Source organism: Phoxinus phoxinus (assembly GCF_949152265.1).
Source record: "Phoxinus phoxinus genome assembly, chromosome: 19".
Taxonomy (NCBI): domain Eukaryota; kingdom Metazoa; phylum Chordata; class Actinopteri; order Cypriniformes; family Leuciscidae; genus Phoxinus; species Phoxinus phoxinus.
The window spans coordinates 4,474,512-4,488,323 of NC_136894.1; the positions used below are offsets into that span (position 1 = coordinate 4,474,512).

The 13,812-nt window shown below is 37.2% G+C and overlaps 1 protein-coding gene across 2 annotated transcripts in view; it reads right to left on the bottom strand.

The window, feature by feature from the left end:
• ppp1r9a (protein phosphatase 1, regulatory subunit 9A) overlaps positions 1–13,812 on the bottom strand; it is a 59,539-nt gene that overhangs the window by 14,780 nt on the left and 30,947 nt on the right. For both annotated transcript variants that reach the window (XM_079591907.1, XM_079591908.1), the window contains exons 6-10: positions 12,326–12,461; positions 8,081–8,245; positions 6,805–6,858; positions 4,159–4,388; positions 513–609 (exon numbers count right to left, since the gene is read on the bottom strand). In XM_079591907.1, the coding sequence (XP_079448033.1) occupies positions 513–609; positions 4,159–4,388; positions 6,805–6,858; positions 8,081–8,245; positions 12,326–12,461 (682 nt within the window). The remainder of the gene's footprint in view (positions 1–512; positions 610–4,158; positions 4,389–6,804; positions 6,859–8,080; positions 8,246–12,325; positions 12,462–13,812) is intronic.

The following is a 13,812-nucleotide window of genomic DNA, read 5'->3' on the forward strand; positions in this document are numbered from 1 at the left end:
CAATGCTTTGATCCAGAGATTCAGTACTCATTCAGAAGTTGCATAACAGCGTCAACCAACCGAATAACAGTAAAAACCTGGAAAGACGGAAAATTCAGTCAATGGCCGGGAGGCGTTGTCCCAAATGACGGAAAATCCAGTCAATGGCAGGGAAAGAGTTAATTGTGCATGCAAATTGCACCATTTATTGACACACCCACTTTTACTTGACTTTCACCAGATCACGTATGACTGCTGGGCTTTACATCGCCTAATTAATATTCATAAGATAAACTGTTATAAAGGTTTGTAATGTTTTCATATTGCTCCTACAGTCGTTTCGTACTAATTTCCAGCAATGCAATAAATACTGCAATATATCTTTTCCATATGGGCTCACAATCTGACTAATGAAAAGGGACTTGGGATGATTTCACAGTCTGAGACCGTTGCCATGAAATGAAGTTGCAGTGAAGTGCACTGACGTGTGTGTGTGTGTGTGTGTGTGTGTGTCTGTGTGTGCAGATAATTACCCTCACTTGAAGACTCTGAATTTCAGCCAAATGAGCCTTTTCCGCCTCCCCCAGCCTCTTCTTCTCTGCATCCTCCCTCTGTGCAAACTCCATCTCTCTGAAAGCAAGCAAAGAGAGATAATGTTTGTGCATGGGCTGAGATGGGTTCATGTGGACCTATTAGTCTATTTTGAAGGGCTTCGAGAGCAGAGAGCCTCATTATCAAGCAAATAACGAAACAACGAATCCATGGAACTACTGTCAGCCGAAAGACTTTTCGTTCAGCGCCGTCTCGCGACTGCTTACTCAGGCTTGTCGGCATAGACACACAGCGCCTCTGCAGTTAACTATGGTGATAATGCCTGAAGAGAAATCACAATTAAAGGCAGTCAGGCTCCAGAGGAGAGGAGTTGTGATAGAAATGACCACAGAGATCAGCTCACACACTCCGCTGCTCACACTTTCCATTAGTGCGGTTTGAGAAATGCGCACTGTGTGATTCTCTCAGTAGACATTCACAACCTTCAGCCACACAGACATTATGAAACGGTCGATGTGACATTATTAACTCACAGTGCACAACTGTACAATCGCAACATCTTTTCATTTATAACCTAAGCTGCATTTAAGCACACAACCTGCTCTGTTGAAAAGACTAGTGGATGATGGTCATGTTTTTTGCTTCAAGTTTCGCCAGAAAGACCATGCTATTCGATCAGCTACGTCAGGATAAACCTGGTCCAGATTGACAATTGTATTTACAGTAAGACAGACATTACAAGCCATTTCTTGTCACCAAGGCTCAGTCTGAGCCAAAACATAGTGAGCTGCCTATACACAGCAATACATACACACTCCTGACAGAGAGGCTGCGTAATGCTGACTTCTTTTGTTTAAATCCTACAGACAACATTGCATGTATCATTATGTGAAGAAGCCAATCCCATAATGCACTGCAAACAGCGCTAAATCCATCCAAGATTGTGGGCGAAGTGAGATATTACAGTTTTTCTCAGTCGCTTTGGTGCATTTCTTAGGTCAAAAGTGCAATTCTTGATACTACTTAAACAAATTCCAAATCATCTAGTCACTTGTGCACATCATTAAAGCAATTTCTTATTCCTTTGAACAAATTGCAATTGCTTTTGTACATATTGCAATTGATAATGTACAAGTGTCACCTTTTTTCCACATTTTCAATTGCTCATGTCATGTTGATCAAAATATAGCAGATGGTTCTCTGTTGAATAGTCTTACCCCTCAAAACATCTAGGCATTATTTCCTTGCATAAGCCATTACATGCAAAATTGTTGAACTATTTGTCATAAACTGTCAAGCATAGTTTTACACATTTACACAAAACAAATTCAACTGTGTGTTCTGGGATAAAGCGTATAATGGAGTTGGAATCAAGTGAACCCTCTCACAACTTTGTATACGTGGATGAGGCTGGCTTCAACCTGAGCAAATGCAGAAGGCGGGATCGGAATATCATCGGTCACAGAGCTACTGTGGATTTGCCAGGCCGACGGGGAGGAAATATCACCATGTGTGCTGCTATTTCGGAGCATGGTGTGCATATCCCCCTTATAGGGCCATACAACACCCAGCATCTCCTCAACTTTTTAGAGACTCTACAGGGCTGTCATCCCTGATGATGAGAGGGGTCTGTTTAGAGAGGATTTGCCAAAGTATGTGGTCATTTGTGATAATGTGAGTTTCCATCGATCAGACAATGGTTTGTGACCCACCCGAGGATGCTCATAGAATTCCTCGCACCTTATTCACCATTCCTTAACCCAATTGAGGAGTTCTTCTCCACATGGAGGTGGAAGATGCTCGTCAGCCACACACACAGATGACCCTGCTGGCTGCAATGTGTGCAGCGTGTGAGGACGTCACAGTAGACGACTGCAGAGGATGGATAAGGCATTCCAAAATATTCTTTCCATGTTGCATTGGAAGGGAAAATATCCGGTGTGATGTGGATGAGAATATGTGGGCCGACAGACAGGAACGTCTGGCTGTGCCTTAGGGGTGTTTCCTGTGTCTCTTTCTAATTTAGTTTTTTTTTCCTTTGTGCCCCTTGTCTTTTTCTTACTGTAAATTATTTTTCATCTTTCATAAAGTAGCACTAGTAAAAGCTGTGAAAAACAAAATCCTGTCCAGTCTCTTTCAATCAATAACCCACATACAGTAATATGTAAATAGTACTGTTGAAATTGATATGCCATAGAAGTGCAGCCTTGTGCATTTTCAATACAGTAACTGTCATCCAAACTGTAGCCCAGTTTACATCAGGTAATACTGTCAAAGTACACAGTTACATTGACAACATGCCTAAACATTTTGACGACCTTGTTCGTGAACAATGACTCAATGACTTATCATTCTGATGACACTGACATGATCATTGGGATGAATATTTACTTTTGAGAGATGTACTAAAGATTTTTAGTGACTGACTAGCTTTAGAAACATATCCATTGTATATTGCAGTTTGTACAAATTGTTCTGAGAAATGCACTTATTATTTTGCACATGTTAGGGATGATGTGAAAAATGCACCAAAGTGACTGAGAAAAACTGTAATTCATTACCAAAATTATTTAGAAAAAACACTTTAATCTAATTAAAAATGCACCATTCTACCTAATATTTGTACGTGCTGTTTATTTTTTAAACAAAGTATAATGCTATTAGCTCAACAATATGCTAATGACAAGTGTTACGTCCTATGTTATTTGTCTAGGGTTGTTTTTTTTCTTCAGTATTTTGATGTTGCACGCTTTATTCTCCCTAGACTTAAAAGGTTTGTAACAACAAGGTCAACAGTGAGTCGAGTCTTCTTATACACTACCATTTTTGGATCAGTGAGATTCTTTTTTATTATTAATACTTCTATTCAGGAAGGATGCATTAAATTGATCAAGAGTCAGTAAAGATATTTATAATTTTACAAAAGTTTTATATTTGAAAAATAAATACTTTCTATTTGTGAAAGTATCCTGAAAAATAAAATGTTTCCACAAATATATTAAGGAGTGCAACTGTTTTCAACATTTTTTACATTTCTTGAGCAGCAAATCAGCATTTAGAATGATTTCTGAAGGATCATGTGACACTGAAGACTGGAGTAATGATGCTGAAAATTCAGCTTTGATTACAGGAATAAATTACAGAATATTTTACATATATTAAAATATAAAACCGTTATTTTAAAGTGTAATAATATTTCACAATATTACTGTTTTTACTGTATTTTTTGTTAAAATAAATGCCAGATAATTGAGCATTAGACTTCTTTCAAAAAACATCGAAATGACCCCAAACATTTGACCGATAAGTATAAGTATAAGGATAAGTATTTCCACTTTGGGTTGCTTATGAGGGTCCACGGTAGCAGACAATAGGGTGGCTCACTAGGTTTTGGAAAAGAGTTTAGGAACATCGCTCCTTTAAAAACTCACAAGCTCTTCTGCTGCCATTTATGGTAATGAGCTCATTTGTTGTCTTTTGTGATAGAATGGAAAGCACATAATCAAGATACTTGTCTTCAGCACAGCGCTGCTATTGTAATTACCTCAAATGAGTATTCTCCTGGAATTCTATTATGTTTAGGGGACGTATAGTTAAAGTACTCTTCGTTCATCTCAGTAAATGTACCTCTGCTGGAAGTCCTTAATGAGCTTCTTGGCCTTGTTGTACTTCTTCTCCAGGGTCTGGTACTGACTCTGGGCCTCCTTCAGATGCTCGTTCACCGTATGGCACAGCGTCTGAGCCTCGATCCAATAGCTCTCCAGTTTTAGCATCCTCTCCTTGTTATCCTCGATGCTTTGCTTGAGCTGAGTCTTCTCTCTCTCCCACCGTGCCTTCTCTTTCTCCACTGCGGCCAGCTAAACCGAGAGACCGGGACGGAGACACAGGGGGGGATAAAGATTAATATGGTGAGCAATAAAGACAACATGAAAACAAAACAGACCCTATTTACTTAGAAATTATCTTGGTATTATTGTGTATGCAGCATTTTATTAGACAGACAGACAGACAGACAGACAGACAGACAGACAGACAGACAGACAGACAGATAGACAGACAGACAGATAGACAGATAGATAGATAGATAGATAGATAGATAGATAGATAGATAGATAGATAGATAGATAGATAGATAGATAGATAGATAGATAGATAGATAGATAGATAGACAAACAGATAGACAAACAGATAGATAGATGATAGATAGATAGATAGATAGATAGATAGATAGATAGATAGATAGATAGATAGATAGATAGATAGATAGATAGATAGATAGATAGATAGACAGACAGGTGGATATACATATAGATAGATAGATAGATAGATAGATAGATAGATAGATAGATAGATAGATAGATAGATAGATAGATAGATAGATAGATAGATAGATAGATAGATAGATAGATAGATAGATAGATAGATAGATAGATAGATAGACAGATAGACAGACAGGTGGATATACATATAGATAGATAGATAGATAGATAGATAGATAGATAGATAGATAGATAGATAGATAGATAGATAGATAGATAGATAGATAGATAGATAGATAGATAGACAGACAGATAGACAGACAGGTGGATATACATATAGATAGATAGATAGATAGATAGATAGATAGATAGATAGATAGATGTCTTTAATAAGCTTGCATTTTAATTTAGCTTTAATTTCTATAGTGTATATGTGTAGTTATCATATTAATGTTAAGAGAAAGGGACAGTAGTCTACACATTTTTTAAATCCTCTTTTTACTCTCATCTAGTTAATTTCGAATTGTTCTGCAGCGTGATAAATGAATTTAGTATAAAATGTTACGCTTGTTAAGCAAAATACTGTTTTGAAAGATGTATAGCATGTCACCGCAGGACACGTCCTCTTCCCGAAAAGTATTTCATGAGTATTTCCTACTGTACACGAGTCTGTGAACCAGCGCAAATGACCATGGAGACTTAAAAACAGCTTAATCAACTAAATCCAAAATCCACCAAAGTCTCTCAGTAATAAGATAAGAAGCCGTGCACATCCGATTTATATGTACATGCTATCAGAAATATATGGCCTGAAGGAGAGCATTACAAAATGTACAATTGCTTTACTACAGATGAGAAATAAATAATACACGATTAAGTAGACAGAGGGAATTAAGAAACGAAAGTCGTGTCATATAAGCCAGAGGAATATCAAGAGCTTTGTTCACACCGTACACAAGGTCAAATTTAGCCCGACTGTCCTCACTGTCAAGAGGTGAACAGTGGAATCGATATCTGGCACGTCTACATGGGTCTATCTACAACACGGAAGCAAGCTATTTTCTGTGTGTGTGAACTTCCGATTCAATAGCTGCTGGTAAATAACTAAATAACATGCAATAAATGGTCAAATAATCTGAGCTATAAACCCATGTGTTTATGATTATGATAATAAATTAAAATAATATGATAACATTCAGTTTGCAATATCAAGCAGTTTTTGTAGAGCTAAAATAACTAGAATTGGATGAGACTGTAAGCCTCGACACATTCGAGTTACAAATGACCACTCCTGCTCTTACGTTAATAATAAGGCGAATAGTATTGATGAAAGCTTCAGCGCCAAGAGACTCTCTCAGAGGACAACCGAGAGAAGCTGAAGCTTTTGATTCTGTCATGTCCATCGTGACATCTCACCGCTGAACTTAGAGAAGGTGCTTCATACATTCATGCAGATGCTGTCCAAAACTGCAGACTCATTCACTCAGTGAAGTGCGAGTAAAGAAACACAGCATATTTCGAGATCACATTGCAAACATTGTATGATGTTTCATTCTGAATGGAAGAAAAAAACCTAAATGTTTTGTTGTTTTTGCTGTTTTAACAGATTTTTTTTAACAGATTTTTTTTGCTAGTGTTGTTATTGTTAATTAAAACTGAAACAAAAACTATTATTTTGAAAAAAAAAAAATAATAATATATATATATATATATATTTAATGAAAAAGATGTATCTTGAAAAAATCTTATGTTGCGAGTTTAGGTTAAATTACTAAAGTTACTAAAACAAAAGCTGAAATTAAATTTAAAGCTATATAGAAATATATATTTTTAAATAATAAAAATGACGAAGGCACATTACAAAGTTACTAACTCAAATCAAAATCAAAAACCTACTAAAATAATTATTTTCCTTTAATGTACTGTACAAAACAACAACATCCAATTTGTAGCTTAATACATGTGTGTGTGTGGGGGGGGGGAACACATATTAGCAGATTCAGAAGCCTCTTACCTTGTTCTTGAGTTTCTGGATCTCAGCTTCAGTGACAGTGTGTTTGATCTGCAGCTGTAGAAACAAAGCGATACGAGAGAGTAGATGAAAGATGACTGGATGATCAGGGACAATCTTCCTCTCGAAGGGAACTGACCAGGCGCGCGCTCTCTCTCTCTCTCTCTCTCTCTCTCTCTCTCTGTGCAAATGCAGACTCAAGAGAATGAACACGAGAGAGGGAGCAGGACGAAAAAAAGACAACTGAGCAAGGAGGAGTGAGCTCTGGAATTCAATATTTATATAGAAAGGTTACGGTCTCTCATCAGCACAGATGTATAAGAAAAGCAGTGAAGACAATAGATAGTCCTAGTACAAACCAATGCTGAAAAATAGCTTCATCAGATGAGTTGTATTGGCAAAATGAAAAGGATCAATGGAACATTTATTTTCTCCAGGTGGATCAAGATATCAAAGTCTTGTCTCTCCCCCCCCCCCCCCCCCCCCCCCATAATTATCCAGACCTGAAAATTGCTCAAATGAAGGTGAATAAGTTAAAATAATTAGTTGCACAATTCTCTCTCTCTTTTTTTTTCTTCTTCTGAGAAATGTTGATATGTACATTACTGATTAAAAGTATTTTAGTTATTATTATTATATTGTCAAATATTATTATAATTTAAAATGACTGTTGTCTATTTTAATATATTTTAATATGTAATTTATTCCTGTGATGAAAATCTAAATTTTCAACATCATTACTCCAGTCTTCAGTGTCACATGATCCTTCAGAAATCATTGTAATATGCTGATTTGCTGCTCAATAAATATTTCTGATTATTATCCATGTTGAAATCAGTGTGCTCCTTACTATTTATGTGGAAACCTTGATAATTCAATAACAGCATTTATTTTGTAACATTATAGACATCACTTTTGATCAATTTAATGCATCCTTGCTGAATAAAAGTATTATTATTTTTTAATCTTTACTGATCCCAAACCTTTAAACAGTATTGTATTCATGTAAAATAACCTATTATCTAACATAAAAATAAACTTGAAATGAAGTTACATAACAAATGTCTATTTCTTTCATTTCATTTTTATATTTATTGATTTTATTACATTTATTATTTTAATCTGAATTTAGACTATTTTAATCTGTATTTGCAAAAATAGCAAACCTCAAAAAATAAATAAATAAATAAAACAGCTGACTTAATATTTGACCTATTGATGTTTTCTAAAGGTTAAGTTCTTAATTTCATTGATCACTTGTGTTGCGTTCTTGGTTTACCTCTCGAAACTTCTGATAAAGTTTGTTGGCATCCAGTTCTGATGGCGAGATGATGTCCTCATTTTCGGGTAAATCGAAAACCTCAATGGCCACATCTCTGTCCCTTCCCGTCTGTCCCGCCTCCGCCTCCGCCTCCTCCTCCTCATCCGTGGCGTACTCCCCTGTCTGAGCACAGGCACATGGGAATCAACATTTACTACAGGGGTCCTACACATTTTTCATTTTAAAATGCCATAGGCCAACTTTTATAGACTCAAATATCCAAATTCTTCAGAGCATATTTAACATTGGTTCATTATTTTCAGCATTATATTTGGTATATACAGGTGAAACTCGAAAAATTTGAATATGGTGCAAAAGTTTATTTCAGTAATTCAACTTAAAGGTGAAACTAATATATTATTTAGACTCATTACATGCAAAGTGAGATATTTCAAGTTTATTAGGTTCACCTTTTAAGTTGAATTACTGAAATAAATCAACTTTTGCACCATATTCAAATTTTTCGAGTTTCACCTACAGTCATCTGTAAATATTTGTATTTTCTCTTTTTTTTTTTTTCATTGATTTACCTTGAAGTGATAGCATGCGCTTACATGATGAGAAGAAACTAAAAAGTTTTATTTCACTAAAAAAATATATTTTACTGACCCCAAACATTTCAGAGTTTTGGTCTGTTGTCTTTTCAAAATAAAAACATGTCATGCAGCATCTATTTCTCCTGCTCACACACACACACACACGCGCACACACGCACGGACAGGTCGGTTCTGCTCGGCTGGGGCTTGTATCTGGTTACAGGACAGGGCTGTTCCCCGGGAGGCTTCCTTTCCACATCAAATTATTCTGCCTGGCAGGAGGCCATACGTAACCCTGCTCTACTGCACTGCTTTAACCTGAGTGATCTCATTTGTGTCTCATCTGTGTCTCTCGCTCTCATCTCCTCACACACATTATATGTTAATTGAGAGGACATGGAGAGCAGCACACATATCATCCATATCATCAGCGTGATATTACCTCTCAGATATAGTCAAGGGGCAAATTAGCTCGTTTTGGAGTGTCAGATTCAATTAGTTTATGTGTCACCGTGCTTTTAACACACTGGTGGTTACCGTACTTCACATGTTTGAGGAAACTAATTGCAAGAAGGTCATATACAGCGGCATAGAAAGTACTTATGCCACACTTACTAATTTATAAATATCACTGTATTAGATAACAAATTATCTAAGTAAACATACAAATAAACAAATACCACTTACTGGATTTTATATTATAGTAAAATGTCTAAACTATTATTTAGTCTAAAATTAAAAGTGACACGATAAAACACAAATGCTTACAAATGCTTTAAGTTCATTTAGAAACTGTAAGAAAATGGGTATTCATTTTAAGATTTACATTTAACAGTGTTATTCATTTATTAGTGTTTTTAAAGATTACATTTGTATTGATCAGTAGAACAGAATACATTATATAAGGCAATATCGCCTTATATTTATAAAATATTTTATAATTTAATATATTAAAAACTGTATATACCGGTATATAAGTGCTGTCAAAACGATTAATCACATCTAACAAAGTTTTTTGTTTATATAATATATATGTGTGTGTGTGTGTGTGTGTGTGTGTGTGTGTGTGTGTGTGTGTGTGTGTGTGTGTGTGTGTGTGTGTGTGTTTGTGTGTGTGTGTGTGTGTGTGTGTGTGCTCTTGTTTATGTGATTTATGAGGACACAAATTTGTATAATGACATGTGTATTACACTGGTATTACAACTTAAATGTGGTTTATGAGGACATTTCATGAGTCCTCATAATTCAAATAGCTTAAAAAACATAAAAAACAATGTTTTATTAAAAAAATTCCTGTGATGGGCAGGTTTAGGGATAGGGGCAGTGTAAGGGGATATAATATACAGTTTGTACAGTATAAAAAGCATTACCTCACAAGTATATAGCAAAACAAACGTGTGTGTGTGTGTGTGTGTGTGTGTGTGTCAGACATTATAAATTATTGTTTGTATTGGATTTTTAATCCTTTCAATCCTTTTAAGTCTATGTTATAAAATAAAAATGTATTCAATATCGATCGTTGTGATAAATTAAAAAAGTGGAAATTCCAGCCAGTAATATAGTACTTATTTATTGTGCATCTTTAAACAATATAAATTCATGAAGATGTGCACATGTTAAAAGGTACTGTTATGATTGTTTAATTGAAAAAATAAGGTTACAAAAAGGTCTGGCATCATTTGATATTTAATAATGCTGTGAAATTCACATATTTATAAGTGTGGCTGAGATGTCACTGTATGCCCTTTCCAACACCACTAACCTTTCTTAGATGTCCTTATAACACTATATCCTGCAGAACCCTGCTGTTTTAAGGCCATTTACCGCTGGCAGGCCGGTTTTGGCATCTGCTAATCCACAGCACATCGAGTTTTCAGGCAGGTTCACACCATTCTGCCTCACTGAACACACCAGCCCTTAAACCTTCATTTCTGGAGGCCCCTCTTGCATGACACAGATATGACACATTCAAACAGACATTCACTTGCTGACGCTCAAGCACACAAGTTCGCAAGAACAAGCCCCCCACCACCCACATGCAAACCCGCTAATCTTTAGCAGGGACTGCTACATTCATTACAATTCCTTACGGGCAGCTTGTCTGCCGGGAGAAGTCTGTGCCAGAATTATAAAACAGTGCTGATCGCACAGCTATTTCAAGAGCGCAGCCTGCATCCGAGCCAGCAGAGGAGGAACACATAAAACCATGCGAGTGCACAAGGGGGATATCAGTTAAATTGAGAATGTGATATTTTGATGCAATCTGAAGGAGAAGTCGACGCACATATATCCATCATTCAAAATGCTCATTTAGATTCTCACTGACAAATAATGAGAGGCATTCAAAATTCACTCTTGCATTAGCACACGTGAGTCTTGCATCATTCTGCGCTGCACAGGAGCCTATATTGCTAAATTGTCCGCGTCCTCCTAATCACAAGGTGGAAATAGCTTGGTCTGGTCTATTGATGTCTGTTTCTCTGAATCGTAGCGGGCGATTAATTCAACGCTTTCTTAAGTCAGTCTCAGAGCTTCCGTGTGGTATCCCGCTGCCGTGACAGGAGCGCATGCATTATGGAAATGCACTTCGCTCTCTTTATCCTTCAAAAATAGATCGCAGCGCAGGCACAGACGTGACAACAGACTTGTGGACCTTTTGTCGGAAAAGCCAGGCCGCCCGCCCGATCCACTAATGAGAACAGCAATAACTCAGTGACTAGTAATATAACAAAGCCCATTAAGTCTCCATGGAGCAGAAAGCTGCCCCCGTGGGTGTTTTTCCATGAGAAGCCCTCACCGACCTAAACACACTTTGTAACATTGCTGAAATCTTTAGAGGAGAGGCTGGAAAGCCCATTTGTGCGTCGTCAGAGGTGTTCAAATGTTTTTATGACAAACATCCGAATAATAAATATATGATAATACATTTGCCAAAATATAAGGGAACTGTAGCCTATATTTTTATGTATTAGTTTTTACTATATGAAAAAAAAATCATTAGCAATTTTAAAATTTTTATAAATGTCTGTTTGTTGCACTAAAGCCAAAGAAATTTACTAAATATTTTCAGGGAAATTTTCACTTTGTATTCCTTTTTCAGTAGATTTTTTTTCTACCTATAAGGAAGGAGATATAAACATTTAATAATAATAATAATAATAATCTCTCTCCTTCCTTGTGCTAAAAATTAATAGAATAAAATAATTTCAATTAGTGATTAACAGCATTAATTCCATCTTAAAAACTGGAATAAAACACCAATGTCATCAATTTGGTAAATGTTTAGTACTTTTTCAAGGATCCCTGGTCTAGAAGGAACAATTGATATATATATATATTTTTTTCTTTCAACAGGGAGACTTAGAGAAGGAATTATCTGTCCTGCTGCAAATTTAGAAAAATGTAAGATATTGTGAGAAAAAAATATCTCTTGATTAAATAGAACTGTGCAACTCAACAGTTCACGGTATTAGTTTCAGGTTGTAGCTTGATTATATCGTTTTTGACCAGCAGAACTGTTTTCATCCTGCTGTGACAAATTATAACAGGTTGAGGCTTGTAGCGTGGCCGAATTATGGATAATTGATTTGAACCTGCTTCAGCTGGCTCTTGGTTGATTAACCTGTTCAGACAGATGCTGACGTGCTCAGACCTGTTCTGTGCTCACCTCGTCATCATCCGCGTCGTACTGGGCGTACTGTTGCTCCATCATCTCTCTCTGACGTCTCTCCTGCTCCAGAGTCTGACTGATGAGCTGAGCCACCTCGCTCTGCTGTCCCGGACGCTCTCGGCCAATCACAAACCTGCACAGACACACCAACTGCCAATGAGAAGGGAGGGGCTTTGTGATCAGATGCATGGTAAAGGCTATGGTGTGCATTTTTTTTTAAGTATTAAGATAAAGTATTTTTTCCATTTATTTCTCCCATAGGGATTTGTAAAAAAGTTTTTGAGAAATCGGACAAATTTTTACATTTTTAAAATGTAAAAGTCAGTTCTGGCAGGTCACGTTAGTCAAGCTCGCATCAGCTGACTCTCAGCTGATCCACGTCTACCTATAGGAATACGACGCCTATCACCGTATACATATATAAGCTCCTTCAGTATTATCAGTAGCTATCGCGTTTCTCAGGAGCGATTACCCTCCTCCCTCCCCAGCTCCACCTCTCGCCCAGTCAGGATTTGGCATTCAGATTCCCCTTGAATCAGACTAAATTCTCGAATTATGTTGTACTTTAAGGGCCCTTTCACACCTACCTTGTTTGGTCCGGACTTTCGGACTTTTCAGTTTGGTCCGAATCAAAATTGCAAGTGTGAAACCTCCCCCGGACCACGGTCTGGACCAAACAGACGAAATTTGGTCCGATGAAAAGGGGTAGTCTCGGTCCGGATCAAACTGAACAAAGGTTTGGTTCGTTATAGTGTGAAAGCATTTTCTGTAAGGTTCGGACTTTCGGACCATTTACAGGAAGTTCCGGTGGTTCCCGCGTAGCCGAAGAAGACAAAGATAGCAGGAAAAATGAGCCGTGGCAGCACATGGGAGAGGAGGAAACAAGGTTTTTATTTGAAATATGGTCTGACGACATAATAAGAAGTCAACTGGAAAAACGCTTGCAGTCTTCTCCTTTCCTGCCGGCGACGATCAAATGTTCGCACAACGAGGACGTTCATTTGGCGAATTTGAACTAGCCTCGCGTATAGTTGGTGCTGCAGGTAGTAATACCATAATAATAACAATATAGTTTCAACAATATGCGTCTGTTCATTCATTGTTGTCAAATTTACCAGCCGATTTGACAACACGCTGACGTCAGACGCACGTCCGTTTACAAACCAATCAATGTCGAGATGCAGTGCACATAGATGATGACGACAGCACGCAAGCATGTCATGTAAAGTTCTTTAGTGCGCTCGCATAATTGCAGTGTGAAACCAAACCAAAACTTACCGAATGTATAAAATGTATCAAAACATGAACTTTGGTTCGGACCTTGGTGCGGACTTTCAGGTGTGAAAACGCCCTAAAATCTTGAATTAATGATATCTGCAATACATTCATGTTGGTTCTGTTGTGTTTACCCTAAGGGGGGTTATTGCTGCTCTTATCCATGCTAGTTCTTGCCCAGAACAGAACCATACCGCCAATCCAAACTG